The sequence below is a fragment of the Synchiropus splendidus genome, chromosome 10 (genome assembly GCF_027744825.2).
Source record: "Synchiropus splendidus isolate RoL2022-P1 chromosome 10, RoL_Sspl_1.0, whole genome shotgun sequence".
In the NCBI taxonomy this organism is placed as follows: domain Eukaryota; kingdom Metazoa; phylum Chordata; class Actinopteri; order Syngnathiformes; family Callionymidae; genus Synchiropus; species Synchiropus splendidus.
In genome coordinates, this window is record NC_071343.1 from 15,948,345 (window position 1) to 15,960,551 (window position 12,207).

General features: G+C 43.9%; 1 protein-coding gene across 1 annotated transcript; it reads left to right on the plus strand.

The window, feature by feature from the left end:
- Window positions 1-2,949: 2,949 nt before the first annotated feature.
- Window positions 2,950-3,965, plus strand: LOC128766274 (galactose-specific lectin nattectin-like). Its single transcript, XM_053877795.1, has 5 exons — window positions 2,950-3,015; window positions 3,212-3,340; window positions 3,425-3,559; window positions 3,632-3,740; window positions 3,901-3,965. Exons 1-5 carry the CDS (start codon window positions 2,950-2,952, stop codon window positions 3,963-3,965), a joined length of 504 nt encoding a protein of 167 aa, XP_053733770.1.
- Window positions 3,966-12,207: the final 8,242 nt, after the last annotated feature.

Below are 12,207 nucleotides of genomic sequence, written 5' to 3' on the forward strand. Positions count from 1 at the left end.
CCTCATTTTCTGAGCTCAGGAGGTGGCGCGCTCGGTTTGAAAAGTGATGTGAGGTTTCATTTACTGTTGTTCAAAGCCAAAGAGTGGCATCCAAAGATGAGGACACTGTTTCATGAAGCCTCACTGTTCCATCTGGATTGTTCAGGCTTTAAATCACTGCAACACCCGGGTCAAGAGTGAGACCTTGAAAATAACCACTCATTCTCTCTAGTCTGGGAGACAACTTGCCGTGTCACACACACACACACACACACACACAAAATTCTTCCCCATATTCAAACAGACAGAACATACAGTGTGTGACATTGAGAACGCAACACGCTTCTGCAACTGTGCCTTGCTGTCTGGCGGTCTCTGTCATTTGTTTCTTTACTGTAAATTACATTTAAAACTAGAGATATTCTTATTATTATGACTCATTTTTCTTGTGCCTGAACGGTTTATGATTAAGAGGATTAAAATGTCAGTAAAATGTATTATAATTGGGATTAAGTGTGGTTCAGAGTCCTGGTTCAGGTTAGCCATGTGTTTTGGATGGTTAAGGGTGAGAGGCATTGAGAGGTCCTCACAAAAATAGTGAAACGTGTGTGTGTTGTGGGGACCAACGCTTGACAAAACACCATCCTTGACTTTGTGGGGACATTTGGCTGGTCCCCACGAGGTTGAGTCTCAGTAAAGCCGCAACTCTTCTGTCCTCCCACTTCATCTGACGCTCTTGTTCGAGAGGGAGCTGTTGTGCAACCTAGTCAGTGAGGGGAACTCGGAAGCGTCTGTCCATTCTGATGTACGATGCCAAATAGACAGAGACGTCTCTTGCACACATGACACATCATTCGACGCACACTGTACAATCCACTTGAGCTGAAGCCCACTAAAGCAGTCGAGCCTGCCGAAGGAGGCACCTGCCATCTTGTTTGTCCATAAAAGATTTGGCAAGTCAGCAGACAGTGGCTAATGGCTACTTTTAAAAAATGATCTTGCTAAGCTCAATGGAAATGTTTTCAACTGAGGTGATGAGAAAAAGAGACATCAGGACAGAGAAAAAAATCCGACTTTTTTAGTAAATGCCACGGCCTTCGGTTTGCGTTCTCACCAGCGTTGGAAAAAATGTTGCGCTAAATATTGAACAGCAAACAGCAGACTTAGTGGATAGTAGCAGAGGTGCGTAATGATTTCTTCAACACATGACAATGTGATGCCCAACTCCAGCAATTCTTAATGATTTTATATTTGTCCTGAATTGAGACCCGAGTCGATGACTTGACTCCGCACACTTGTTTCTTACATAGGTTTTCTTACAAGTCTGCCTGTGTTCACACATGTGAAAGCATTAAGAACCAAATAGCAAAGCACATTTTCAGACCTCTGAACTCATTATAACTATAGTATAATAATGAATATAATAACTAATATTAAATACAGTTATGACTTCAGCTATAATCTTAAAGCCTGTACTAATCAGATGATGGCTAATGTTAAAGATAAATAAATACATCAAAATATATAAAATATGAGATTTAAATTGAAATGTAAAATATGGTAAAAAAATCATTCAAATATTATAACACATAGTTAACTTCAAATACTAAATCAATGCATTTCCTCGCCCAGTCGTGAAAGGGTGAAGTGGACCACAGATGAAAGCAACATTGCTGAGGGTTCACCTCCGGTTTTAATTCTCAGTTTTATTTCTATCAACTCAAACCTTTCATGAAATGTGTTACATCAAAATAAATGAATAATCCGGATGAAAAGAGCCTTGCTGCAGCACAAATACATGTTCATCCTCCAAGTTAACATGCAACTGAGTCAATGATGTGTCTAATGATGGTGTTGTATGACACTAAATGCTGTGTGGCTGTTTAAATGGGAGTTGAGCAACAATCCAGGTGAGGATGAGTGGAATGCTGATCACTGAGACACGATTGGAACTGGCACCGACTGTTGGTGGTTTCACCCCGACAGATAGTTGAAGAGTCACTGAGAGAAACGATGACATTCTTCACCAACTCTGACGCCAGGAACCAGACGGAAACCTAGAGAATGAGATGAGCTGTGTGAGGCTGCTGGATCGAAACACAGGGCCGTCAACATCAGGGCAGGACGACTGCATTTCACCTGAGACCTGAGAACTTTCATGGTTCAGGAAGCTTAAGAATGAATCTTGTTACAAAGTGTCATGATTCAGTAACATTATAAAAATAATCTGTTTTTTCACTGCATATTTTCATGGGATGTAGATTTGTTTTGAGGCTCTCAGAATAAAATGTGTTCCCAGAAAATGTGATAGAAAAACACGTTGAGACTTCATGAGAGAGGAAAAAAATGAAAGGAAAAGAGAAATTTAAATCCAAATACGAGGAACATTAATAAGGGTGAGTAAGATTAGGGCTGGTAATGAATGATGCAAAAAATACAAAATAACATCCCAGCCTCATTTTTATACATTACACTGTCACGTCTTTTGGCAAGTCATCACCGTATCCAGGGAAGTCTGCTGAAGAAAACAACACATACAATGAATGACGTGTCTTGACCTCTACAGGTGAGTTTCTCTAAACAGAACTTGGAAGAGTTCCTGGTTGGAACGTCAATGAAAGCCTGGATGTTTGAATCGGAGACAACAAAAATGCGACCAACATAAGGTGTGACCAAATCTCCTGTGTCAAAGAAAGTGGAACAACTTCCAATTGAATAATTCATCTAATGGCTGGCCTATTTGGTGAAGGTGTGCCACAAACCAGAGCCAACTGGTGGAGTATATAAAGAGCCGAGTCACCTGAGACAGTCACCAGTCGACCTTCGTCTTGCTCTACATCCCTGGGAGACAGAACCAGTGAAGGTGAGGACTCACTGACAGAGAAGGGTTTAGAAAGAGACCATGCCGTCTCAGTTTATCCCTGTTCACTCCTTCATCCTCACGCTGGAGATGTTCCATGTCTTTTCCAGATGTCCTCCTCGTCTCTGCTGCTCCTGCTGGCCTGCCTGTGCTGTGCAGTTTTGTCTGCCACCTCTGTGAGTCTTCTCAGGTCCACTGTGGTGCTCTGATGTGTGTCCATGTTGGGACTCTGACCCAGAGTGTGACTGAACTGCGTGATGTGTTGCTGTATTTCATATTGTTTTGTCTTGACAGTGCTGCTGTGAAGAGAAGCCAAAACAACCAGGTCAGTTGCTGGATCTGTCCATCAGTTATTGGGTCTCTAACCATCAGGACTCAACAGTTCAGTCTCACAAGTGTTGTTTCTGTGATCCAGTTCGCTGCTGCCGGAACGGATGGACCCAGTTTAAGGGCCGCTGCTTCATGTACCACCACTCCAAGAAGGACTGGGTTAGCGCAGAGGTACGACCCCTGTTTGTCACTTGCTACATCAACACCTGTGTAGCCAGAGATCATCTGCTGAGTCATCACTTCCTCTTCTCTCAGAAACACTGTCAGTCCCTGGGAGGAAACCTGGCTTCCATCCTCAAAGCAGGGGAGCATTTCTTTGTGCGACAGATGATCCACAGAGTGACCGGCTACTACAACCGGGCCTGGATCGGAGGACATGACACCGTGCAGGTGAGAAGTCGGGATCTTGCTGGCTCATGATCCATCATCTACAGAGGAGATGGACTGACTTGTCTCTTCCAGGAGGGGGTCTGGCTGTGGGCTGATGGGAGCCCATGCATCTACAAGCGCTGGGCCAATAATGAACCCAACAACTACAAACATGAGCACTGCATGGAGATGAACTGGAATGGTGAGACACTTGAGGTTGTTCAGTGGAAGCTGGAGACTCTCATCTCTCAACTGTTTAGAGCAGAGTGGAGGAGAATCCTGGAATGTACTGACCTTTGTCTTCTGGTAGCCTTCAACCTGAGGTTCTCAGTCTGACTCTCTCTTCTTACCGCCCCCTGCAGGAAACTACTGGAACGACCTCAAATGCTCCACCAAAATGTCATTCGTCTGCTCCATGGACCTGTGAAGCGTCTGAAGCCTCCACCATGACTCTCTATGTTTATCACTTCTGAATTAAATCTCAGGGTGAACACTGATCATTTTTATCTTCTGGTATGTGGTGTATCACTTCTATTACAAGATGTTGTTCTTTGAACTCAAATAAAACCATGAGCTTTCACATGATCTGAGTAGTGTTTCATTGATACTAAAATAACTTCTGAATATGAATGAAACTGTCAATAAAGCAGGGTGAGCTTTGACCTATTTATCTGGCACTGGCCTGAACATTGAGTTCTTCACACATTCGTGTTTGTGTTTACATTCGTGCACATGGATGTGAATTTGATACAGTCATGAACGTACCAGTGAAAGCAGGAGTCATGAGGGGAACACTGGACAATCCATGCCATCGTCATTTGAAGCTGAAGAAACTGGACTATTTTCTTTTATGTGATCATCAAAGGAAAGCAAAGGTTGGGCTAAGATGCCGCAAGTTTGGGCTGCATCTGTTGGGTTGTTGTGTGAGGGAAAGACTGTTTTTGATTGGTTCAGTTGGTGGAAATCTTCACCCATCCACCTTATGCCATCAAAGCACGCAATACAGTCCTTCATTTGTGGGTAAATCTGTGTGTCATCTGCATTAAGGCGGCTGAGAGGTGGCATGTTGAGGGGTGAAAAACTCTGTGGAACGCCATGGGTAAATTCAGATTTGGAAAATGAGAACTTACAACTGGACGTTGGAGATATCAGAGCTATTACTCAACCAAACAAAGCACCATGTTTTTGATCCATTCAGGAGTGAAGGTGGTTGTGCACTGATGTCAAAGACTGCTCTCTTCGACCTCACAGAGACTCAGATTGACTCTAGAACGTCAAACTGAACCTTTAGCTCACAGTCTGGATTTGTTCATTAAGATAAACAGATATAGTCCACTGTTCTGGTAGCATTACTTCTTTGGGAGTTGTTTTAAAGGACGTTGAGTTCAGTTGAGATTTTTTCCCTCCAAAAGTTCGATGGATGAAACTAGTCTTTCATCAACACACAAACAATTGCCATGCTGTGTGTGTTGTTAATCCATTTTTACATTTTCACAATTTATTTTTGTCTACTTTGAGGGACTAGTCAAATGGTTAACCAGAAAAGCACTCAATGAGTGGAAAGCTCCAGAATGCAGCTTCACTCCACCCCAACACAATTGCCTGTTTACGCTGTTTACGAAGTATCTTTTTTTTTAAAAAAATGTTAGATCAAACTGCCACTCTGGCACAAATGCTGAACGTGTCTGATCCCAAATTCCTGAATTAGGACAGTGATCCGGATCTTTGACTGGAAACCTGAGAAGCCCCTGGACGTATGTCAACCACTGGTACCATCATGTCTGACTGACAATTCAATATCCCAGTCAGGCAGGACTTGGGGGGGGTCCGGATTTTTACAGTTTCAAAAGATGTGAGATGCCATTGTAACAGTTGTTTGAAGACTAGAGAGTGGGAAATCTCATAGGAAAATGAGAACACTGTTTCAGGAAGCCTCATAAGGCCATTTGTAGCGACAGGGTTAAAAAAAAAACAAAACAGCAGCACAACCGACTTGTTCACGGAGATCAGACGCATGAGGAGGCTAAGATGCTACTCTTTGGCCCAGTTGCAAGGAAACTAACTGTCCTGGGATCAGAAACTGTTGAGCAGGCCTGCTTCTTTTAAACAGGTTTGTTTCACTGGTGAGATTCCCTCCCCACTGGTAGAGACGAACGTTGCAGTTTTTGGCATGTTTTTCATGGAAGAATCCTGAAAGAAACTTCACAATGACTGAAGGCCGTTGCTTGAGGAACTCATGTTGCACCTTTGTTTCTCCTGACGAAAAAAATGGCATTTTATTATCACCAATTCAGTAAATGTCAAAACGTTCCGCTTTGCTTCATTCTGAAACGTGCAGTCAAAATAAAGTTTTATAATCTGGGTCCGTCGGTCTCGCAGCTGCTTCCGCCTCTCGCTGGATCCTGCCTCTCCTCACTGGCCGCATGACGGGGCTCCGTCTCTGATGTCGAATGACAGATGCTTCTAGAGTCGCCTTTGCAAGTATAAGCTGGACAGTGTTGTGTGTATTGTCATCTGTGATCACGTTTTTCGCTGTTTCTCCACAGTTTTTCCTCAAAAACAAATAAAGAGGGGGATGTGAGGGAGGTGAGGATGGACTGGATGATGGCCGTGTAGAACTCCACCAGCAACTTCGTCGGCAGTCGTAGTTTTCGTAGCTGCCTCAGGAAGAACATTCTCTGCTGGGCCTTCCTGATGAGGGACCTGATAGTTGGCTCCCATTTGAGGTCCTCAGTGATGGTGGTTCCTAGGAAGCAGAAGGAGTCTACAATAGGAATAGGTAAACCAGCCAACATGAGAGGGGGATGGAGAAACTGTTACTCTCCTCAAGTCTATGACCATCTCCACTGTCTTCTGAGCGTTGAGCTCCAGGTTGTTGTGGCTGCACCAGGACACCAGCCGCTCCACCTCCCTCCTGTAAGCCGACTCATCTCCATCTGAGATGAGCCCGATGATGGTGGTGTCATCCGCAAACTTGATCAGCTTCACGGACTTGTGGCTGGAGGTGCAACAGTTAGTGTACAGGGAGAAGAGCCATGGAGAGATGAACTATAAAGATGGGTTTTTTTCCAATTCTTTCAAATTGTTACAGCACCAGAGCTGGTAGTGTCTGTGAAGGATCTGATGGACCCAGAGGTAGCGGCATCAAAGAGTTGTGTCTCTAACACACAGTTGATAAAGGACTGCAATTCTGCCTCCATGACCCTTCATTTTGTCTTCCTCTCACTTCTGACTTGACCTCAAGATAATTCTTTTTTTCAGGTCTTTGGGTGTTTTTGTTCCTGGAAACCAACAAAAACTCTGAGGAGAGTTGCACTATCCCTATTGAACTGTCCCCACTCACCAGCAGAACAACTGTAGACAGGACAGAGCAACTGTAAAGACTCTCTATTGACAATCATTTGTTTGTCTCTTAGTTTAAGATCAGTGACAGACACAGTTATTTCAGCGGATATTTCACAATCCTGTTCTTTAGGAATTCTGACGGAGGTCCAAACTACTGAGTTGCACTGGAAGGGAAGCTTTTACAAGTTGACTTCATGTTTCCATTGAAATCTATTTTATTTTAGGCCACAGTCTCCCCAGCTTAGACATGAAAAATCCATCAACACTGTTTCAGTTTGACCACACAAAATCACCATCAGATCAATGTTTGATCAGTCAACTTCCTTTTTTCAATGACTTCATGAAGACAAAAGTAAATTGGTGGGTATTTTTTGAGTCTTAGTGTGGGACTCACAAGTATAGTCACCCCTCAATTATTATGATTTATTTTTATAAAGTTTTGTATTATTTTGTAAAATGAAAATACTTTTTGGATACATGCACAGATTCGCGAACAGGCGCAGACATTTAGTCAGGCATGTCAAGGACGGCTGAAGGCTGCTCCGTGGACTCTTCAGGTCCATCTCACTCATCAGCGAGGATGAACCTGCAGACGAGTGACGTGTGACTGTGTTGCAGGAACTTCAATAAAGAAAAACTCTGCACATGTTTGGACGTTGATTCGTTGTCATAACGAAATGTGTAACATTTGTCTTGACTCGATGAAAGGACTGGAAATTTGAAACAATAAATCAATCACAAATGTATGACTGTCGTCTCTTGCTGGATCCAGGCCATAATATGCGAAACCTCCGAACATAAGGAGACAAGTTTAGTTACAATAACTGCTTTAATGACTCAGTAATTCAAACACCGGTGAAGTTACACCCTTGTGCTCCACATACCACAGCCGTCTGGTGGAGTATATAAAGAGCCGAGTCACCTGAGACAGTCACCAGTCGACCTTCGTCTTGCTCTACATCCCTGGGAGACAGAACCAGTGAAGGTGAGGACTCACTGACAGAGAAGGGTTTAGAAAGAGACCATGCCGTCTCAGTTTATCCCTGTTCACTCCTTCATCCTCACGCTGGAGATGTTCCATGTCTTTTCCAGATGTCCTCCTCGTCTCTGCTGCTCCTGCTGGCCTGCCTGTGCTGTGCAGTTTTGTCTGCCACCTCTGTGAGTCTTCTCAGGTCCACTGTGGTGCTCTGATGTGTGTCCATGTTGGGACTCTGATCCAGAGTGTGACTGAACTGTGTGATGTGTTGCTGTATTTCTCATTGTTTTGTCTTGACAGTGCTGCAGTGAAGAGAAGCCTGAACAACCAGGTCAGTAGCTGGATCTGTCCATCAGTTATTGGGTCTCTAACCATCAGGACTCAACAGTCTCACAAGTGTTGTTTCTGTGATCCAGTTCGATGCTGCCGGAACGGATGGACCCAGTTTAAGGGCCGCTGCTTCATGTACCACCACTTCAAGAAGGACTGGGTTAGCGCAGAGGTACGACCCCTGTTTGTCACTTGCTACATCAACACCTGTGTAGCCAGAGATCATCTGCTGAGTCATCACTTCCTCTCCTCTCAGAAACACTGTCAGTCCCTGGGAGGAAACCTGGCTTCCATCCTCAAAGCAGGGGAGCATTTCTTTGTGCGACAGATGATCCACAGAGTGACCGGCTACTACAACCGGGCCTGGATCGGAGGACATGACACCGTGCAGGTGAGAAGTCGGGATCTTGCTGGCTCATCATCCATCATCTACAGAGGAGATGGACTGACTTGTCTCTTCCAGGAGGGGGTCTGGCTGTGGGCTGATGGGAGCCCATGCATCTACAAGCGCTGGGCCAATAATGAACCCAACAACTACAAACATGAGCACTGCATGGAGATGAACTGGAATGGTGAGACACTTGAGGTTGTTCAGTGGAAGCTGGAGACTCTCATCTCTAAACTGTTTAGAGCAGAGTTGAGGAGAATCCTGGAATGTACTGACCTTTGTCTTATGGTAGCCTTCAACCTGAGGTTCTCAGTCTGACTCTCTCTTCTTACCACCCCCTGCAGGAAACTACTGGAACGACCGCAAATGCTCCACCAAAATGTCATACGTCTGCTCCATGGACCTGTGAAGCGTCTGAAGCCTCCACCATGACTCTCTATGTTTATCACTTCTGAATTAAATCTCAGGGTGAACACTGATCATTTTTATCTTCTGGTATGTGGTGTATCACTTCTATTACAAGATGTTGTTCTTTTAGCTCAAATAAAACCATGAGCTTTCACATGATCTGAGTAGTGTTTCATTGATACTAAAATAACTTCTGAATATGAATAAAACTGTCAATAAAGCAGGGTGAGCTTTGACCTATTTATCTGGCACTGGCCTGAACATTGAGTTCTTCACACACGTGACATAAACAGAAGACGCCTGAATGCAATATCTACACACTTGTTTACATTCGTGCTCATGGATGTGAATTTGATACAGTCATGAACGTACCAGTGAAAGCAGGAGTCATGAGGGGAACACTGGACAATCCACGCCATCGTCATTTGAAGCTGAAGAAACGGGACTATTTTCTTTTATGTGATCATCAAAGGAAAGCAAAGTTTGGGCTTCATGCGAACACACTCGGAAAGAGCACTGAAAGTTTTGTTTTTTTTTTGATGGAAAGACTGTTTTGGATTGGTTCAGCTGGAGGAAATCTTCACCCATCCAACTTGTGACTTCATCGAAACACGTCATCATTAGTCGGCAAATCTGTGTGTCATCTGCATAAGAGGCGGGATGTGGCCAAAACACCAAAAGAAAAAATACAATGTGCATGGGAAGAGGACCTGAATATCTCCAGGTTCTCTGAGGACACCTGGGAATCCATCCTTGGTCTTGTAAACCAACTTCATTCTGCGCCCAACATCGCCTGATACAGTTTAAGGTCGTACAGGAGGAGGCCAACTTTGTCCATACGTGATGAATGTGCCCCAGTTTGCAGTCTTTTTGGAAATCCATCTTCCATACTCTGTTCCACGATTGTCAAAGAAAATATTGACCCTGATCCCAATGGCTGAGAGATTTCGTGTGTGAGCCTGGAAAAGATCCACTCTTCTGTGAACAGTTCTCCAGACAAATTCCAAATGATCTGGAAGACTTTTATTTTGCATTTGAGAACCTCAAAACACAATAATAAAGTTCGTCATGTGTTGAATCTGTATTGACCATCACATTACTCTTGATATGTCTATATTTTTAGAATGGTATAAACCCGACATCCAGCTTTGTTTCATTTTTAACATGTGAGTCCCACAAGTGTTTGTGATGTGTGGTGTCTAAAGATGGGAAACTAAACTCTCAGGTGACGGAGGTGAAGGGAGGAAAGGGATATAGTTTTGATGTTTGTTTGTTTTTTTGACACTTTACTTTTATAGATATAAAGATTGTTGTTGTTTTTCTTCATTTACATCATGTATGTGTTTTCAACAAAATCAATAAACATATTTGAAACAAGTGTTACATCAAAATAAATGAATAATCCGGATGAAAAGAGCCTTGCTGCAGCACAAATACATGTTCATCCTCCAAGTTAACATGCAAATGATTCAATGATGTGTCTAATGATGGTGTTGTATGACACTAAATGCTGTGTGGCTGTTTAAATGGGAGTTGAGCAACAATCCAGGTGAGGATGAGTGGAATGCTGATCACTGAGACACGATTGGAACTGGCACCGACTGTTGGTGGTTTCACCCCGACAGATAGTTGAAGAGTCACTGAGAGAAACGATGACATTCTTCACCAACTCTGACGCCAGGAACCAGACGGAAACCTAGAGAATGAGATGAGCTGTGTGAGGCTGCTGGATCGAAACACAGGGCCGTCAACATCAGGGCAGGACGACTGCATTTCACCTGAGACCTGAGAACTTTCATGGTTCAGGAAGCTTAAGAATGAATCTTGTTACAAAGTGTCATGATTCAGTAACATTATAAAAATAGATTCTGTTTTTTCACTGCATATTTTCATTGGATATAGATTTGTTTTAAGGCTCTCAGAATAAAATGTGTTCCAAGAAAATGTGATAGAAAAACACGTTGAGACTTCATGAGAGAGGAAAAAAATGAAAGGAAAAGAGAAATTGAAATCCAAATACGAGCAACATTAATAAGGGTGAGTCAGATTAGGGCTGGTAATGAATGATGCAAAAAATACAAAATAACATCGCAGCCTCGTTTTTATACATTACACCGTCACGTTTTTGCATTTGTTATTGTGAAGAAGGCAAGTCATCACCGTATCCAGGGAAGTCTGCTGAAGAAAACAACACATACAATGAATCACGTGTCTTGACCTCTACAGGTGAGTTTCTCTGGACAGAACTTGGAAGAGTTCCTGGTTGGAACGTCAATGAAAGCCTGGATGTTTGAATCGGAGACAACAAAAATGCGACCAACATAAGGTGTGACCAAATCTCATGTGTCAAAGAAAGTGGAACAACTTCCAATTGAATAATTCATCTAATGGCTGGCCTATTTGGTGAAGGTGTGCCACAAACCAGAGCCAACTGGTGGAGTATATAAAGAGCCGAGTCACCTGAGACAGTCACCAGTCGACCTTCGTCTTGCTCTACATCCCTGGGAGACAGAACCAGTGAAGGTGAGGACTCACTGACAGAGAAGGGTTTAGAAAGAGAACATGCCGTCTCAGTTTATCCCTGTTCACTCCTTCATCCTCACGCTGGAGATGTTCCATGTCTTTTCCAGATGTCCTCCTCGTCTCTGCTGCTCCTGCTGGCCTGCCTGTGCTGTGCAGTTTTGTCTGCCACCTCTGTGAGTCTTCTCAGGTCCACTGTGGTGCTCTGATGTGTGTCCATGTTGGGACTCTGATCCAGAGTGTGACTGAACTGCGTGATGTGTTGCTGTATTTCTCATTGTTTTGTGTTGACAGTGCTGCTGTGAAGAGAAGCCTGAACAACCAGGTCAGTAGTTGGATCTGTCCATCAGTTATTGGGTCTCTAACCATCAGGACTCAACAGTTCAGTCTCACAAGTGTTGTTTCTGTGATCCAGTTCGCTGCTGCCGGAATGGATGGACCCAGTTTAAGGGCCGCTGCTTCATGTACCACCACTCCAGGAAGGACTGGGTTAGCGCAGAGGTACGACGCCCTGTTTGTCACTTGCTACATCAACACCTGTGTAGCCAGAGATCATCTGCTGAGTCATCACTCTCTCAGAAACACTGTCAGTCCCTGGGAGGAAACCTGGCTTCCATCCTCAAAGCAGGGGAGCATTTCTTTGTGCGAAACATGATCCACAGAGTGACCGGCTACTACAACCGGGCCTGGATCGGAGGACAT

Coding starts and splice junctions, on each gene's coding strand:
- LOC128766274 (XM_053877795.1), top strand. CDS start 2,950: ATGTCCTCCTCGTCTCTGCTGCTCCTGCTGGCCTGCCTGTGCTGTGCA. Junction 3,016..3,211: donor CAGTTTTGTCTGCCACCTCT/GTGAGTCTTCTC, acceptor TCTAACCATCAG/GACTCAACAGTTCAGTCTCA. Junction 3,741..3,900: donor CATGGAGATGAACTGGAATG/GTGAGACACTTG, acceptor CGCCCCCTGCAG/GAAACTACTGGAACGACCTC.